Source organism: Nycticebus coucang, chromosome 2, assembly GCF_027406575.1.
Source record: "Nycticebus coucang isolate mNycCou1 chromosome 2, mNycCou1.pri, whole genome shotgun sequence".
Lineage (NCBI taxonomy): Eukaryota > Metazoa > Chordata > Mammalia > Primates > Lorisidae > Nycticebus > Nycticebus coucang.
In genome coordinates, this window is record NC_069781.1 from 103,951,506 (window position 1) to 103,970,527 (window position 19,022).

Here is a 19,022-nt window from a genome sequence, read left to right on the forward strand (position 1 = left end):
ATGGGGTGACAAGGGTGGCTGTTGCTCAGACCCTCTAGATTGGAGGGGTGGCAGACATGAGGGCAGTTTTAAAACTACTGCAAAGGTATCTGCTGCTTCCTCAACACATAGTTATGGAGTGCCTATTGTGTGCCAGGGCCACTGGATTATTGTAGTGACAGGACAGCAGAGGTCCCTGCCCTTATGGGGCCTCTAGAGTGCTGATGACCAGGGTGCAAAGTGGACAGGCGCTGTGGTGGATTTTAGTGGGGTGACTCCCACACTGTCCTAGGAGGGGATATCTTATGGCAGGAGTGGCTGAGCAGTGGGCAGACTTGTGGCCCATCTGTAGTACTGTCCCTGTCTGTCTTGTGGGACATCTGGGACCCTGGGGCTTTCAGGGCAGGGACTGCAGCATTTCACCCCACCCTATCCTCTGGCTGCTGCAATGGATCCACACAGGCAGTCCAGGATGCCCTGGTTCTGGGGCATGTTTAATCTCTGAGGCTGAGAGTTGCAGTGTGAAAAAGAGACTTTATCACAGGGTGCCAGGCAAGGAGTACAGGCAGTTAACATTTAAGACCTAAACTGTCTGATAGTTATAAGCCAGGGTTTTTAAAAGCAGAGGTGGATTTCAGGCAGGAAATATTGTAAGTCACTAAATGGAGGTTGTACATTGATCTGGCTTCAAAAAGGGAACCTAGATGGAGTCAGAGATTCCCAAATCAGTGGAAAGGAATGTTAAAGTGGTTGTGAAATTTAGGACAAAGAATGACTATCAGAGTTCAGTTTCTCAGTTCCCCCTTATCTGCAATTTCCTTCTGTTGGGGGTTTCTGGAAAACAACTCAGGATCCTATGTTAAGATGCCATCTTGTAGTTTCCGTAGAAAACCAAAACACCTCATGACTCTGGCTTCCTTGGAGAGCCCTGATCTCATGGGGTTGCCCATTTGCTTTTAAAGACTAACAAGGTGCCCGGAATATCCTCTGAAGGAATTCAAGATTTTCCTTTATTTCCAAGCTGTCCCCCAACCTGGGACCTTGCCCTACATCATTTTATGTTTTCATTACCTCTTTTATTTTAGAGCAACACCATACTCTTTGTAAAAAGCCATTGAAACAGAATAGATGGGAGTGAAGCGACAATTACAGGGTCCTCAACCAAGCCCTACAGATCCCTTTCCACCGTCTTGATCTTCTGCCCAGATCCCCCTAAAGACTTCACTTTAATTTGATGACCTCTATAAAGATCCTGTCTCCAAATAAGGTCCCATCCTAAGGCGCTAGCTAAGTGTTAAGACTTCAGTGTGTGAATTTGGGGCAGGGGAACCAACATAAGACACAATTCAATCTGCAGCACAAATATTTGAAATGCAAATTTACAAATGCAAAGTTGGAGGAGAGCATCCTACAGAAGCCCTTCCATGGAAATATCATTCAAGGGCCCCCAAGGAGCACTGCACACCCCTCTCCTCTGTACAGGGATGTCTAGGGTGGGGATGTCTAGGCAGGCCCTGGGCTGCTCGAGCCTCCCTAGGCTATGGCTACACACCTTCTTGCCTCCCACTATGATCCGTCCTCCCTTCTATGGAGAGGAAAGTGATGCTGAGGAACATTCACAACTCAACCAAGTTCCTGCTACTGAGAGGTAGTAAGGGTGGTATTTTTCTTTTTTTTTTTTTTGTAGAGACAGGGTCTCACTTTATGGCCCTTGGTAGAGTGCCGTGGCCTCACACAGCTCACAGCAACCTCCAACTCCTGGGCTTAGGCAATTCTCCTGCCTCAGCCTCCCGAGCAGCTGGGACTACAGGCGCCCGCCACAACGCCCGGCTATTTTTTGGTTGCAGTTTGGCCGGGGCTGGGTTTGAACCCGCCACCCTCGGTATATGGGGCCGGCGCCCTGCTCACTGAGCCACAGGCGCCGCCCGGGTGGTATTTTTCTTAAACAGCCCTATAAGGTAAAATTTTTTCTTTCTTTTTTTTGAGACAGAGTCTCACTGTGTCACCCTAGGTAGAGTGCATGGCATCACAGCTCACAATAACCTCAAACTCTTGGGCTTAAGCCATTCTCTTGCCTCAGCCTCCCAAGTAGCTGGGACTATAGGAACCTGCCACAATGCCCGGATTTTTTTTTATTTTTTGGTTGTAGTTGTCATTGTTGTTTGGCAGGCCCGGGCTGGATTTGAACCTGTCAGCTCTGGTGTATGTGACTGGCGCCCTAGCTGCTGAGCTACCAGCACCGAGCCTCTATAAGGTAAAGTTGACATACAATTAACTGTGTCATTAACTTGTTTGGCATAGGCCTATGCCTGGGAAACAGGCTAATGAGCACATCTCTCATCATCTCCTTATGCTCCTTTGTAACCCTCCCCACCACAGGCACTCCTTCTAGGCACCCACTGATCTGCTTCCTGTCACTGTAGACTAGTTTGCATTTCCTACTTCTAGGTAAATGAAAAAACACAGTGGGTCTTTTTTGCCTGGTTCCTTTTACTTGGCATAGATGTTTCTAGAGTCACAGATATATATTCCCTTTTTATTGAGGTTTTGGAAAGCCTTGTGTAGAATTAGTACTACTACTTCTTAAATATTTGGTAGAATTCACCTGTGACAATCTCTAAGCCTAGAGTTTTCCACGTGTGAAATATTTTAACTACAGACGTTTCTAGTGCTTGGTATTTATTGCAGTTCTTAGATATGGGGATTTGTAGTTTACATCAAATCTGGAAAAACAATCTGGAAACTTTGGCCATTATTTCTTCAAATATTTTTCTGCCCACTCCTTTTTGGGGTGCCAATTACACATATATTATGCTGCTTGAAGTTTTCCCACATTTCACTAATTCTCTGTTCCCCTCTGTACTGCTTCATTTTGGACAGTTTCTATTGCTGCCTCTTCAAATTCATTAATTTTTCTTCTACAATTTCTAATCTGCTATTAATTTTTTCCAGGTTGTCTTTCATCTTACACTTTGTGGTTTCCAGTTTGATGTCTTTTATATCTTCTATGTTTCTACTTTTGAACATAGAGAATACAGGCGTAATAGCTATTTTAATGGCCCTTTCTGAAACATCTGCATCAGTTATGGATCAGTGTCAAATAATTTGTTAATTTGTTAATATTTGAGAGTTGGGACCAGAGATATGGTCACTGTAGGGCTAATTATCCCCCCCTACTGAAGCAAGACCCTGCTGAGTAATCAACCTAATGTTTCGTGGATCTTGTGGCTTTTCAGAATGGCTGGTGGGAACAGTTACCTCCCTGCCCTATGTGAGCACCTTCTGGTCCACTCAGGTGGTGCTTCTTTCTTGACCTTCATGTAGTTTCCTCCCACACATGTGCTGAATAGTCCTTGAGGGACCCCTCTGCAGATCTTAGGGTTGTCTCTCTGTGCAGAGCTCTCTCCTCTCCCAGGCTGCATCCTGTGAACTCTGGCCACCTTGATTTCCTGGGACCTCTAGTTCTATCTTATCAACTCAGAGGGTCCACGGGCTCTCTTTCTTTGATCCACGGCCTGGAAATGGTCTCCAGGTAGTGAGCTGGGGCAGCAGGAGGGCTCACCTCATTTGTCTCATCTCTCAGGGATCACAGTGCTTTGCTGCCTGGTATCGTGGCTTGCAAACTGTTGTTTCATGTGTTTTGTCTGTTTTTTTGTTGTTTCAGGTGAGAGTAAATCTGGTTTCTGTTACTCTTTCTTAGCCATAAACATAGTTTCCCTAAGGTGGGATAGAAGCAGGCTCTGCTTTGCCAGGCAGCTGCCTCTGACCACACCGAGGCTGAGCCCAGCTCACATTCCATCTGGTGTATTCTTACTGCTGTGTCATGTCTGACTTCTGGAAACTTGAGTTTATCTCTCATGCTATGAGAAGAATGCAGCAAAACATGTATTTTCTGTTTAGAAATCTTAAGATTGCACCCCATTAAACTGGCTAAGAATGTGGCTGTAGCCAGTGATGAACACCCACCTGAGTGATTTTTGGAGTCACTTAAAGAAAGGTTCACTCAAAAGTAGTTCTGACATACGAGATCAAGGGCCCAGGATCTTGTACCTGGCAGGAAGGGAAGCTCTGCTCTTGGAGTCTGTTAGCTTCCACAGCCACAGGAAACTCTGCTAGGGCCTGACCTCGACCCTTGCTCTGCCCGGAGGCACGTCTCCCCAAGGCAGCAAGGGCAGGGTCTGGGACAGCTTTTTCTTTGTGTACATGTGAGTGTGTGAAGCCTGAGTGCAGTGTTTCCTCTCTGATCATTCTTTATTCTGCCCAGCAAGTGGGGAAGGGAGCATGTACAGAAGCTGCTAGCAGAGTACTGAGTGTGAGTGTGTGAGGGGGCTGCTATGTGCATGTGACTGTGTGAGGGTGTGGCATGTGGGCTGGGGAGGGATGTGGTGATGCCTGCTGGCCCTCATCACACATTCAGGTGACCCTTGCCCCTGGCCATAGGGCACTGCATAGCCCCAGACTGACTTTCAAGCTGAGCCAAAATGTTGCCCACTTCAGTGTGTGGCCAGTGGGCCTGGCCCTGACCTTCTCAGGGTTGTGTATATTGTCCTGGTGGCCAAGACATGGCTGGGTGGATGCCTGGGTCCTCAGGGCTGGGCAGTGGCATGGAACTGCCCTCCTTCACCCCTCCCTCCAGCTGCTCCAAAGGCCAGTTGGAGCAAATGGTTTTCATTCTTCTCTAATGTTTTTTCAGCTCCACTTCAAACCTACTGGGGAAGACAGATTTCCAAGGAGTCAGTCCCTCCAGCCCTGTGTGGGCCTCTTCTGGCCTCCTGCCCACCTGGCAACATTAGCACCCTCATTGGACGGCGTCAGGTAGGGGGATAGGTGACTGCCACTCAAAGCCCCTGCTTCTCTGCCCCTGCATCTTGGATTCAAGAGGACGATTTCAGGTGTAGTCTCACCTTGGGTTCTCTTAAGAGGAGCCCAGTGAACTCCCTGTGCACTTAGAATTGGCTCTTGAATTTGCCTTCCCTTCGAGGGTTCTAGGAGGGGTGTGGAGGGCAAATGCCACGTGGCCCAGTGCATGGGGAGGAGTTCCAGGACAAAGGTCTCAGTCAATGTCCTTGGGCAAAACCTACCTACTATCTCAGCCCATGGACACGATGGGACAGCCAGGGCCTGGGCCCTCTAGAGGCTGTCTTCCCTCTATAGGCAGTATGATGTGAGGAGGAGGAGGCTGTGGTGGGGACACTAGCCTCATCTCCTGGGAGTGTCCTAGGATGCAGACGCACCACATCCATGAAAGTGCTATATAAATGGAAGCTGTGCTGCTCCTGCCAGTTCCTGTCACTATTTTGTGCATGTGTTTTGAATTTATTTTATTTTATTTTATTTTTGAGACAGGGTCTCGCTATGTCTCCCTCGGTAGAGTACCATGGTGTCACAGCTCACAGCAACCTCAAACTCCTGGGCTTAAGTGGTTCTCTTGCCTCAGCCTCCCAAGTAGCTGGGACTACTGCTTCCTTCCACAACGCCTGGCTGTTTTTTGTTGCAGTTGTCATCATTGTTGTTTAGCTGGCCTCGGCCAGGTTCAAACCTGCCAGCCTCGATGTATGTGGCTGGTGCCGTAACCAGTGTGCTACAGGTGCAAAGCCTGAATTTATTAAATAATAGGTAGCTTCATCTTACAGGATTACTTTTTTTATATAGAAGAAACTTAATTTTAAAATAAAACATTTTCCATTTTCCATTCCTCAAAAGCCTATCTGGACAGGACCCAACCAAAGCTGATCAGGGTGTTCTTGGGGCTGATTTTTCCTGGGGGTGCTGCCTAGGAGATGCATTTGGGGGGATTGCACCTGGAGGACTGGCCTATAACTGGTTAACATTGAGCCAGGTTCCTTTCTCCTCTCCAGGAAGTGCTGGTCCAAGCTCCGACAGAGCCCAGTGAACTCAGCTTTGAGGATGGAGTCAGGTGGGGCGTCCTCAACCCCTCCAGAACTCATTGCTACTCTGGGGATGACAGATGCTGGACCTGGCAGCTCCTCTCTAGGGAAGCTCAGAGCACTCCCTGTTGGACCTGGGGTTCACTCCAGGGACCCTGGCAGCCCAGCTGCAGCGGGGGACAGCTCCCCAGACACCGGCCCTGTTGGGGAGCTGAGCAGTGTCATGAAGATCCCCAACCGGGACAGTGGAATTGACAGCCCGTCCTCAAGTGTGGCTGGAGAGAACTTCCCCTCTGAGGAGGGTAGTGACGCCAGCCCAGGCCCTGCAGTGCTGGGATTGAACCCTGAGACAGCGCCACACAGCCAGGTCTTGCAGGATACTCCCCAGGAGGAGGCTGACAGTGATGTGGATGAGGAGCCCGATCCTGAGAACTCTGCCTTGAGGGCTGACAAGGATGCCAGCCTGGCTCAGGTAGGCTCCCCTTCTCTGTTCCAGACACAGGCTGCAGGGCTCTCTGTGAGAGGTGGGTGTTGAGATTTGCTGTGGGCATCACCCCATTCCTTGTTCTTGGGAATGAGGTGCACAGGCTTGTGTTGTACAAGGGGAGGCTGCATGAAGGGGTCTCTGGGAAAAGCCCATGAGAAGGACTCATGCAGGTCAGACCAGGGCTACCTGACACCGTGGGCAATGGCTTCCCGAGCCTCAATTTTCATGTCTGTGTAGTGGATGCATCCCTTGCCTCAGGAAGGCATAATGGCCAGTCTTGCTGGTGGCGCCACCCACAACCACCCTTCCCAGGGTTCCCACTGCCAACCTTGCAGAATTCCTGTGCAAGGCAGCATGAATAGGGAAAATTGCTTTTCTAAATGGGGAAACTGAGACACTGAGAGCATGGTCCCTGCTGAGGGTCACCCCCGGGGTGTGGCACAGTCTAGGTGCTCTGTGCTCCTTAGGATGTGGGCAGGACCTGAGACGCCTACAGCCTGGGAGGCCACAGCAGAGTGCTCCTGGTAGCAGGTGTCTGTAGCATGGTGCATCTGACTTGAGAGAAGTTGCATTCTCTTTAGCATTTTCTGGGCTCTGGGATCCAGAAGGAGAAGGAAATGCAGTAGATTTCCCCAGGCTCAGAGAAATCATGTGTGCATTGAGGTCACAGCATGGGTAAGCTGCCAAGTGACCAGGTCCTAAGAGCGTTTGATGGGTCAGATCTACTGGCTCTGGGTGGTGACAAGAGACAGGCTTGGGTTGGGGGTTGTGAAGGTCCTATGCCTGGGCTGCTGTGAGCCAACTTCAAGGAGGGGAAGCTGGGGCTGTGTTTTTTTTTTTTTTTTTTTTATTGTTGGGGATTCATTGAGGGTACAATAAGCCAGGTTACACTGATTGCAATTGTTAGGTAAAGTCCCTCTTGCAATCATGTCTTGCCCCCATAAAGTGTGACACACACCAAGGCCCCACCCCCCTCCCTCCTTCCCTCTTTCTGTTTCCCCCCCATAACCATAATTGTCATTAATTGTCCTCATATCAAAATTGAGTACATAGGATTCATGCTTCTCCATTCTTGTGATGCTTTACTAAGAATAATGTCTTCCACGTCCATCCAGGTTAATACGAAGGATGTAAAGTCTCCATTTTTTTTAATGGCTGAATAGTATTCCATGGTATACATATACCACAGCTTGTTAATCCATTCCTGGGTTGGTGGGCATTTAGGCTGTTTCCACATTTTGGCGATTGTAAATTGAGCTGCAATAAACAGTCTAGTACAAGTGTCCTTATGATAAAAGGATTTCTTTCCTTCTGGGTAGATGCCCAGTAATGGGATTGCAGGATCAAATGGGAGGTCTAGCTTGAGTGCTTTGAGGTTTCTCCATACTTCCTTCCAGAAAGGTTGTACTATTTGCAGTCCCACCAGCAGTGTAAAAGTGTTCCCTTCTCTCCACATCCACGCCAGCATCTGCAGTTTTGAGATTTTGTGATGTGGGCCATTCTCACTGGGGTTAGATGATATCTCAGGGTTCTTTTGATTTGCATTTCTCTAATATATAGAGATGATGAACATTTTCTCATGTGTTTGTTAGCCATTCGTCTGTCGTCTTTAGAGAAAGTTCTATTCATGTCTCTTGCCCATTGATATAAGGGATTGTTGGCTTTTTTCATGTGGATTAATTTGAGTTCTCTATAGATCCTAGTTATCAAGCTTTTGTCTGATTCAAAATATGCAAATATCCTTTCCCATTGTGTAGGTTGTCTCTTTGCTTTGGTTATTGTCTCCTTAGCTGTACAGAAGCTTTTCAGTTTCATGAAGTCCCATTTGTTTATTTTTGTTGTTGTTGCAATTGCCATGGCAGTCTTCTTCATGAAGTCTTTCCCCAGGCCAATATCTTCCAGTGTTTTTCCTATGCTTTCTTGGAGGATTTTTATTGTTTCATGCCTTACGTTTAAGTCTTTTATCCATCTTGAATCAATTTTTGTGAGTGGGGAAAGGTGTGGGTCCAGTTTCAGTCTTTTACATGTAGACATCCAGTTCTCCCAACACCATTTATTGAATAGGGATTCTTTCCCCCAAGGTGTGTTCTTGTTTGGTTTATCAAAGATTAGGTAGTTGTAAAATGTTAGTTTCATTTCTTGGTTTTCAATTCGATTCCAAGTGTCTATGTCTCTGTTTTTGTGCCAGTACCATGCTGTCTTGAGCACTATGGCTTTGTAGTACAGACTAAAATCTGGTGTGCTGATGCCCCCAGCTTTATTTTTGGTACAGAGAACTGCCTTGGCTATACGGGGTTTTTTCCAGTTCCATACAAAATGCAGAATCATTTTTTCCAAATCTTGAAAGTACGATGTTGGTATTTTGATAGGAATGGCATTGAATAGGTAGATTGCTTTGGGAAGTATAGACATTTTAACAATGTTGATTCTTCCCATCCATGAGCATGGTATGTTCTTCCATTTGTTAATATCCTCTGCTATTTCCTTTCTGAGGATTTCATAGTTTTCTTTATAGAGGTCCTTCACCTCCTTCGTTAGGTATATTCCTAGGTATTTCATTTTCTTTGAGACTATGGTGAAGGGAGTTGTGTCCTTAATTAGCTTCTCATCTTGACTGTTATTGGTGTACACAAAGGCTACTGACTTGTGGACATTGATTTTATATCCTGAAACATTACTGTATTTTTTGATGACTTCTAGGAGTCTTGTGGTTGAGTCTTTGGGGTTCTCTAAGTATAAGATCACGTCGTCAGCAAAGAGGGAGCGTTTGACCTCCTCTGCTCCCATTTGGATTCCCTTTATTTCCTTGTCTTGCCTAATTGTATTGGCTAGAACTTCCAACACTACGTTGAATAGTAAAGGTGACAGAGGACAACCTTGTCTGGTTCCAGTTCTAAGAGGAAAAGCTTTCAGTTTTACTCCATTCAGTAAAATATTGGCTGTGGGTTTGTCATAGATAGCTTCAATCAGTTTTAGAAATGTGCCACCTATGCCTATACTCTTCAGTGTTCTAATTAGAAAAGGATGCTGGATTTTATCAAATGCTTTTTCTGCATCTATTGAGAGGATCATGTGATCTTTATTTTTGCCTCTGTTAATATGGTGGATAACGTTTATAGACTTGCGTATGTTAAACCAGCCTTGCATCCCTGGGATGAAGCCTACTTGATCATGATGAATGACTTTTTTGATGATAAGCTGTAATCTATTGGCTAGGATTTTGTTGAGAATTTTTGCGTCTATATTCATGAGTGAGATTGGTCTGAAATTCTCCTTTTTGTTTGGGTCTTTTCCTGGTTTTGGTATCAGGGTGATGTTTGCTTCATAGAATGTGTTGGGGAAGATTCCTTCTTCCTCAATTTTTTGGAATAATTTCTGCAGTACAGGAATAAGCTCTTCCTTGAAGGTTTGATAGAATTCTGGAGTGAAGCCATCTGGACCAGGGCATTTTTTGGTTGGAAGATTTTTTATTGTTTCTTTGATCTCAGTGCTTGAAATTGGTCTGTTCAGGAGCTCTATTTCTTCCTGGCTGAGTCTAGGGAGAGGGTGTGATTCCAAACATTGATCCATTTCTTTCACATTGTCAAATTTCTGGGCATAGAGTTTCTGGTAGTATTCAGAGATGATGTCTTGTATCTCTGTGGGATCAGTTTTTATTTCCCCTTTATCATTTCTGATTGAGGTTACTAGAGATTTTACTTTTCTATTCCTCGTTAGTCGGGCCAGTGGTTTATCTATTTTATTTATTTTTTCAAAAAACCAACTCCTTGTTTCATTAATTTTCTGAATGATTCTTTTGTTTTCAATTTCATTGATCTCTGATTTGATTTTGGATATTTCTTTTCTTCTACTAAGTTTAGGCTTAGATTGTTCTTCTTTTTCCAATTCCATAAGATCTCTTGTGAGATTGTTGATGTGCTGTCTTTCTGTTTTTCGAATGTAGTCATCTAAAGCGATGAATTTTCCTCTCAAAACTGCTTTTGCAGTATCCCACAGGTTTTGGTAGCTTGTGTCTTCATTGTTGTTATGCTCAAGGAAGTTAATGATTTCCTGTTTTATTTCTTCCTGCACCCATCTGTTATTCAACAGAAGATTGTTTAATTTCCATGCCTTTGGGTTGGGTCGAGCATTTTTGTTAGAGTTGAGTTCCACCTTTAGCGCCTTATGGTCTGAAAAGATACAAGGTAAAATTTCAATTCTTTTGATTCTGTTGATATTTGTTTTGTGTCCCAGGATATGATCAATTTTGGAGAATGTTCCATGGGGTGATGAGAAGAATGTATATTCTTTATCTTTGGGATGGAGTGTTCTATATGCGTCCATCAAGCACAGTTGTTCTAGGGTCTCATTTAAATTTCTTATATCTTTGTTTAATTTCTGTTTAGAGGATCTGTCCAGCTCTGTAAGAGGAGTGTTAAGGTCCCCTGTTATTATGGCATTATCAGATATCATATTGCTCAGACTGAATAAGGTCTGTTTCAAGAATCTGGGAGCATTTAAATTGGGTGCATAGATATTTAGAATTGAAATTTCTTCTTGTTGTATTTTTCCCTTGACCAATATAAAGTGACCATCTTTGTCTTTTTTGACTTTAGTTGCTTTAAATCCACATGTATCTGAAAATAAGATTGCAACTCCTCTTTTCTTCTGAATTCCATTTGCCTGAAAAATTGTCTTCCAACCCTTGACTCGGAGCTTTAATTTGTCTTTTGAAGCCAGGTGTGTTTCTTGCAGACAGCAAATGGATGGCTTGTGTTTTTTAATCCAGTCAACCAATCTATGTCTCTTCAGTGGGGAATTCAAGCCATTAACATTTATTGAGATAATTGATAAGTGTGGTAGTATTCTATTCGTCTTATTTTGTGAGAGTCCATTGCTTACTTTTATCTTTTGCAACAGTGTGGAGGGTAGGTTCTGCCCTTTAATTTCTGAGTTCTTACTTTGCTGCTGATCCATTGTGGTGGTCAGTGTGCAGAACAGGTTGAAGTATTTCCTATAGAGCTGGTCTTGTTGTGGCGAATTTCCTCAATGTTTGTATATCCGTAAATGATTTGATTTCTCCGTCAATTTTTAAGCTTAGCTTAGCAGGGTACAGAATTCTGGGCTGGAAATTGTTCTGTTTAAGTAGATTAAAGGTAGATGACCATTGTCTTCTTGCTTGGAAAGTTTCATTAGAGAAGTCTGCGGTCACTCTGATGGATTTGCCCCTGTAAGTCAACTGGCGCTTACTCCTGGCAGCTTGCAGAATCATTTCTTTTGTCTTGACTTTGGACAGGTTCATCACAATGTGTCTTGGAGAAGCTCTGTTAGAGTTGAGGCGACGTGGGGTCCGATAGCCCTCTGAAAGCAGTGTGTCAGAATCTTTGGTGATATTTGGGAAATTTTCTTTTATAATATTCTCTAGTATGGCTTCCATTCCTCTGGGGCATTCTTCTTCCCCTTCTGGAATTCCTATAACTCGTATGTTGAAACGCTTCGTAAAGTCCCATAATTCTGACAGTGAACGTTCTGCTTTCTCTCTCTTCTTTTTTTCCTCTTTTACTATCTGAGTTATCTCAAAAACTTTGTCTTCTACCTCTGAAATTCTTTCTTCTGCATGGTCTAACCTGTTGCTGATACTTTCCATTGCGTCTTTAAGTTCCCTGATTGACTGTTTCATTTCCTTCAGCTCTGCTATATCCTTTTTATATTCTTCATATCGTTCATCTCTGATTTGATTCTGTTTTTGGATTTCCTTTTGGTTAATTTCCACTTTATTAGCAGTTTCCTTCATTGTTTCCATCATTTCTTTCATTGTTTTCAACATATGTATTCTAAATTCCCTTTCTGTCATTCCTAACATTTCTGTATAGGTGGAATCCTCTGCAGTAGCTACCTCATGGTCCCTTGGCGGGGTTGTTCTGGACTGGTTCTTCATGTTGCCTGGAGTTTTCTGCTGATTCTTCCTCATGAGTGATTTCTTTTTATCTGTTTCCTTGCCCTAATTTTCCTTTCATTTCCTCTTGCTCTTTAAGTTCTCGTGCCTGTGGACTAAGGGTTACAGGACCAGAAGGGTGAGAAGGTTGAAGAGCAAAAAAGGGATTAAAGAAAGGAGGACCGAGTGATAAGAAAAAAAAAAGAAAAATAGAGAAAGGAGAGGGGGTGGGTAAAAGGAATATTGACAAAAAGAAGAGAGGCACAGAAAGAGGGAGACAGAGCAATATAGGTGTACAGTAGGGTACTTTGATACAACCTTAAAAAAAAAACCCACCTTCTGGGGGTGCCCAGTTGGGTGGTTCCCTTGAGGTCAGCAGCTCTTTGCTAACCTGATCAGACACAGTACCCCACCTCCACCAAGTAGAGAGGAAAGACAAAAATGCTATAAATCAAACCAAGACAAGCAAACAGAAAACTTTACGGGATAAAATTGGCTGGAAAAACCAAATAATAGCGGTAGAAACACTAACAAAAATGAAGTTCTAATTATTGAAATAGGCAGCAATGGGAAATTATAATTAAACTAGAAAAATTGAGAAAGAAAAAGGATCTGTATGGAAAAGGTTGAACTTAAAAAACAAAACAACAATCAACAACATCAAAATAAACAAAAAAACCAACAAACCAAAAAAAAAAAAAACACAACCAAGAACAAAGCAGTATGTATATGTTATTGAATATTGTCTGGGCAACACGTGGTCTTCTTGGGTATGAGATGTTAATTACAGTTCTGATACGACTGGAGGCTGCTAGTTTCTCAGACCCCAGCAGGTAGACACCCTAAATCTCTCTTCAGCCCACTTAAAAGGCACTTTGCACTTGTTCACTTGCTGAGCAAAAGCTTTCCCAGGGGAAGTGCTTGTCGCTGGAATCACTGCTGAAGTGGCTATCCACTTACCCTGTGTGCCAAAACTGGTCTCCCTCTGCCCCCGAGGGTTAGGGCTGCAAGGCGGCTCAGACCCCGCCCTTAGGCTACTTGGTCGCTGGGTTACCAGCTCCCACCCAATTGTAGCTCTGCGACCCTGAGGGCGGAGCTTGCTAGGGCAGATGGCTCACAATGGCTGCCTGTGACCCAGAGCCAAACACTATTAGCTCCATCTGGCTCAGCGGCTCAGACTGGGGCCCTAGACAACGGCCAAAGTTCTCCGCACTCCCGCTCAGGCTCTCCCCAAGGCAGTTCAGCTGAGTGCCAAGTCCAAAGACACCAAAACAGTTCACAGGTAAGGCCTTTCTGGTTTGCAGTCTCGCTGCTACTGAACTTACAGTTGCGGGCGGGTTTAGACGGATTGAACACACACGACCACTTGCTGGTTTTCCACTGTTTCAGTCCTCCTCTTGGGGTCCAGAAGTCTCTCGCTGACTCCCTGTATCCTCTCAGGGGTGATGATAGGCAGATCCCACCAGCCAGAGATGCCTGGAGTCCTATCTCCCCAGACTCACGTGTCCAGATGCAAGGAAGCTGTTACTCGGCTGCCATCTTGCTCCGCCTCCTGGGGCTGTGTTTTAATGTAGGTTTATTATTACTCAGGTATAGTAAGGCCAACAGATTAAGGATAGTTTGCTTCTCATAGACCCAGGAGGACAGGGCACATCATGCTATGGTGGCCGCATAGGAAGTACTAGGGTTGGTCAGGAGGCAGAAGGAGCAAGGAGAAAATGTGGACAGGAGACTTTACTGTAGTTTCCATGAGAACAAATGGGTGAGTTGGGGTAAGCAGCGTTTGAATCCGCTACTATTTCAATGGGCTCTGGGAAGAAGGACTGTCCCTAGTTGTCATACCCAGGAATGATGAGGGCCTGTGGACAGTGGCCCAGAGTGTGAGAGCCCCATGGAGGAGGTGGGGGGTGTGAACTCTGTCTTGGTTTGAATTTGAAAGGTGTGACCACAGGCAAGTCCTTTACTGTCTCTAGGAATTGGCTGGCCCTGGGAGGGGCAGTCCCTCTAGTATCAGCAAGGCCCAGATATCAGAGCATCAGAACCTAGAAAATATAAGACCTGGTTAATAGCAATCGCACGCCCTGAGGCTCTTGAGTTGTGCTTCAACCAGGACCGAGCTGGCTGCCTCAGCCTCCAGGTGCCGGGGGTGATCCAGACCCCTAGGCCTGGGGACTCGGGTTCTAGGATGTACCAAGAGCCAGAGTCTTTGTCAGGAAAGGCCCAGGTCTTGGTGTCTCTAATAGGAAGACTCCGATGTGTCCATCACTGATAGGAGTGTATATGTCTTCTCTTTCTTGGGGTGCCTGGGTGCAACACTGCCTACCACACACTAGCCTATTCTCAGTGCAAGGCACTGGGCCAGGAGCTTGGGACACTAGACCTCATTTCCCTCTATCCGAGGGTAGAATAAGGGGTACTGACATGGGTAAGGGGGACAGTGATGCAGGTGTATACACACCCCAGGTGGGCAAGCTGGGCTCTGCACAGTAGGAATTAGCTAGAAGAAAGCTGAAAAATAACAAAGGTAAGGCATTAAGGAAAGATTAAGGCCATATTTCACCAGCACATTTCTTGGACCCCAAATCACCCAGCTCTCAGGGGCCACATGGAGTTGCGTGGGTCAGACATGAAGCTGCCACTCACATGAGGATGTGAGGGTACCAGGGCTGAGATGTATGGGGGGACAGGAAGAGCTGGGCAGGCACCCCTGGACTCATGGGAGTTTGAGCCCCTTCCCAGAGATGAGCTCTCTCCTAGGCAGGGTCTCCAACCACCCTGCCAAATAATTAAGGCTTACTTAGACAAAAATGTTCAGTACCTTGAGTTTCTGTCCTTGGTACATGGTAGGGTGAGGTGTTGAGAGCACTGGGGACACTGCTAGTTTGTGTGTCCTTTCGAGGTCATACATAGGGGAGCCTAGGACCAGGGTCTCTATTATAAATAGAGAAAGTGAAGCCCAGAGGGACTGAATTATATGGCCGGGATCAAGGTTGCAGGCTGAACCCCTCACCTTCTCCCTAGTGCCTCTCCAGGCCAGTTCCTGTGAAAGCACCCTCTGGCACACTGCTTTCCTCCCCAGAACACATGGCTTCTCCAGCTCTGTAGCTGGACCCCTCAGTCCTCAATGATTGTTCCCTGCCCTTTGTGCACAACCCTGGCCCACCCGATGCCCTCCTGGCAGTGCCCCCCCCCCCCACTCTATCAGTGACCTTCCCTGTCTTCCTGTTTCCCGGGCACTGTGGCCCCACCTGAAGGCCCCAGCCTTGTTCCACCCCCAGCCACAGGCAGGCTGGTGACCTCAATCTGTGCTATCCTCCCAAGAACCTGCAGGAAAAGCTGCCTATAGAATTCTGCCTTTGGGTGCCACCCTGTCTCATTGCCTTGTGCAGTTTCCCACTACCCCGTGGCTCCTTGCAGGAGAGTCTCAGGGCCTCTCCCCCCAGGTGTGGGTATTAAGGACTCAGTACTGTATCAGTCAGTGAACAAATGAGCAAGCCAGGCCCAGGTTGCCTAATCTGAAAACTGCAGACCCAAGACAAAACCATTTTTCCACAAATAGGTTTGATCAGGGACCCTTTATTGGAAGTCTGTGAGAATCAGCATGAAAACTAATGGTGGCAGGGGGCAGATGACACTGACTCTGCCATGGGAAGACGTAGCTCCATCTGGTGACTAGCCACTGCCTCCCGGACACAGGCTTCTTGTGCCTTCTCTGCCGAAGGCTTTGTTCCCTATCCCAACTCAGAGCTTTGGGCAGACTGAGATTGAGGAGGCAGCTCAACAAATGCGTGTTGTGGGTCAGAGAGGGGAGTGCCCAGAAGCCAAACCAGAAAAAGCACCCCGGAAGTTAGTGAGAGCCCCCGTGCTGGCTCACCCTAAGATGCTCTGCACCTCTTTATTTTCCTTTCTTTTCCCCTTTCTCCAAGCTTCAGTTTGAATGTCCTAGTCTGCTAAAAATATTAAGACGGGAGGCTGATGGTCACCTAACCCTCACATCGATGCTTTCAAGAAGATGCTGCTGTTAGCTCCATCCTAGAGATGGGGAAACCAAGGCACAGAGAGGATGTGTTCTCAAGCCAGTGTACAGTACTGTGGGGATCTGAAGTCTGTGTCCCCTCTCCAGACTATGTGTTCAGTTTGTATCCTACGACTTGATGAATTGGTGCATTAGTCCTAATAATTTTTTTAATGGAATCTTTAGGGTTTTCTACATAAAAAACCTTGTCATCTGTGAATAGAGTTAATTTTACCTCTTTTCCATTTTGGATGGTTTTTTCCTTTCTTTTCCATGGCGGACTGCTCTGTATAGGATTTCCAGTACTGTTATATATTGAATGGAAGTGATGAGAGTAGGCAACCCTGTCTTGTTTCTCACCTTAAAGGAAAAGCTTTCCGTTTTTCACCATTTAGTATGTTAGCTGTGGGCTTGTTATATATGGCTTTTATTATGTTGAGTCGGTTTTATTCTATTCCGAGTTTGTTGAGTGTTGAGTATTTTTATTATGAAAGGGTGTCGAATCTTGTCAAATGCTTTTTCTGCATCAGTTGAGATAATCATGTGGTTTTTGTCCTTCAGTATTTTTTTTTTTTTTACAAATAATGCATTACTTCTGTCTTTAAGCAGATTTTAATGAGACACCTTCAGTATATTAATGTGATGTATTATATTAACTGATTTTTGTATGTTGAACAATAATTGCATTCAGGGAATCAAGTTGGTAAACCTTCTATGTGTTGTTAAATTTTATTTTCTAGTAATTTGTTGGGGACTTTTGCATTAATATTCGTAAGGGATACTGGCCAATAGTTTTTGTTTTATTTTGTGTTTTGTTTTTCTTGAAGTGCCTTTGTATGGCTTTGGTATCAGGATAATTAATGTTGGTGTCATTGAATGAGCTTGGAATTGTTCCCTCCTCTTCAATTTTTTTGGAAGAAGTTCAGGAGGATTGGTGCTAATTTTTCTTCAATGGTTGGTAGAATTCATCAGTGAAGCCATCTGGCTCGAGACTTTTCTTTGTTGGGAGATTTTTGATTACTAAACCAATATTACTCATTATTCATCTTTTTGGATTTTTTATTTCTTCATGATTCAGTTTTAATAGGTTGTGAAAATTTTTTTCCATTTCTTCTAGGTTATTCCATTCGTTTGTATAGAATTGTTCATAGTATTCTCTTATAATCTTTTTTTTTCTTATAATCTTTTTATTTCTGTGGCACCAATTGTAATATCCACACTTTCATTTCTCATTTCAGTTGTGTCTTTGCTCTCTTTTTCCTACTTAATCTAGTTAAAGTTTTGTCAGTTTTGTTGATCTTTTCAAAAAATCAACTCTTAGGGTTTTTTTATTGTTTTTCTGTTCTCTATTTTTATTTATCTCAGTTCTGATCTTCATTATTTCCTTCCTTCTGCTAGCTTTGGGTTTAGTTCACTTTTTCAAGTTTCTTGATGTGTAAAGTTAGGTTGTTGATACAAGATATTTTTTCTTTTTTAATGTACTTGTTTATAGCTATAAACTTAGCACTACTTTCACTGCATCCATAATTATGCTGTGATTTCATTTAGTCTCATTGTATTTATAATTTCCCTTGTGACTTCTTTTACTCATTGATTATTCAAATGTGGTGTTTAATTTGCACACATTAACCGGGCCTGGTGGCTCCTGCCTGTAATCCTAGCACTCTGGGAGGCCTGGGATGGGGAGTGGCCGGAATTGCTTGAGCTCAGGAGTTTGAGACCAACCTGATTGAGCCCTTTTCTCTAGTAAAAATGGAAAAAACTAGCCAGGCATTGTGGCAATCTCCTGTAATCCCAGCTATTTGGGAGGTTGAGGCCAGAGGATTGCTTGAGCCCAGGAATTTGGGGTTGCAGTGAGCTATGATGCCACAGCACTCTACTGAGGGCAACAGAGTGAAACATTTTTAAAAATAATTTTTTTTTTTTTTTTTGAGACAGAGTCTCAAGCTGTTGCCCTGGGTGGGGTGCTATGGCATCACAGCTCACAGCAACCTCCAACTCCTGGGCTCAAGTGATTCTCCTGCCTCCGCCTCCCAAGTAGCTGGGACTACAGGCACCCACCACAACGCCCGGCTATTGCTTGGTTGCAGCCATCATTGTTTGGTGGGCCTGGGCTGGATTCGAACCCGCCAGTTCAAGTGTATGTGGCTGGCGCCTTAGCTGCTTGAGCCACAGGCGCCAAGCCTAAAAATAATTTTTAAAAAACTATTTTAAAAAAGTACTTTGGGCTCGGTGCCCATAGCTCAGTGGTTAGGGTGCTGGCTATATACATCAAGGCAGGAGGGTTCGAACACAGCCCAGGCCTGTTAAATGATGACAACTGCAATCAAAAAATAGCCAGGCGTTGTGGCGGGCGCCTGTAGTCCCAGCTACTTGGGAGGCTGAGGCAAGAGAATCACTTAAGCCCAAGAGTTTTGAGATTGCTGTGAGCTGTGGCGCCACAGCGCTCTACTGAGGGTGACGTAGTGAGACTGTCTCAAAAAAAAAAAAAAAAGTAATTTGCACATATCTGTGGATTTGCGTTGTTATTGATTTCTAGTTTCATTCCATTGTGACTGGAAAAATTACTTTGTATGATTTGTCTTTTTGAATTTGTTAAAAATTGTCTTATGCCTAACTTGAGGTCTATCCTAGAGAATGCTGTAGGTATACTTGAGAAGAATGTGGATTGTATGGTTATTGGGTGGAGTGTTCTGTGTTTGTGAGGTCCAGTTGTCTATAGTGTTGTTCAAATTCTGT

At 44.8% G+C, this 19,022-nt stretch overlaps 1 protein-coding gene across 3 annotated transcripts in view; it reads left to right on the plus strand.

The window, feature by feature from the left end:
• FGD3 (FYVE, RhoGEF and PH domain containing 3) overlaps window positions 1-19,022 on the plus strand; it is an 81,468-nt gene that overhangs the window by 24,007 nt on the left and 38,439 nt on the right. For all 3 annotated transcript variants that reach the window (XM_053577843.1, XM_053577861.1, XM_053577851.1), the window contains exons 2-3: window positions 4,673-4,794; window positions 5,838-6,339. In XM_053577843.1, coding sequence (XP_053433818.1) covers window positions 5,887-6,339 — 453 coding nt within the window. In that variant the 5' untranslated portion in view covers window positions 4,673-4,794; window positions 5,838-5,886. The remainder of the gene's footprint in view (window positions 1-4,672; window positions 4,795-5,837; window positions 6,340-19,022) is intronic.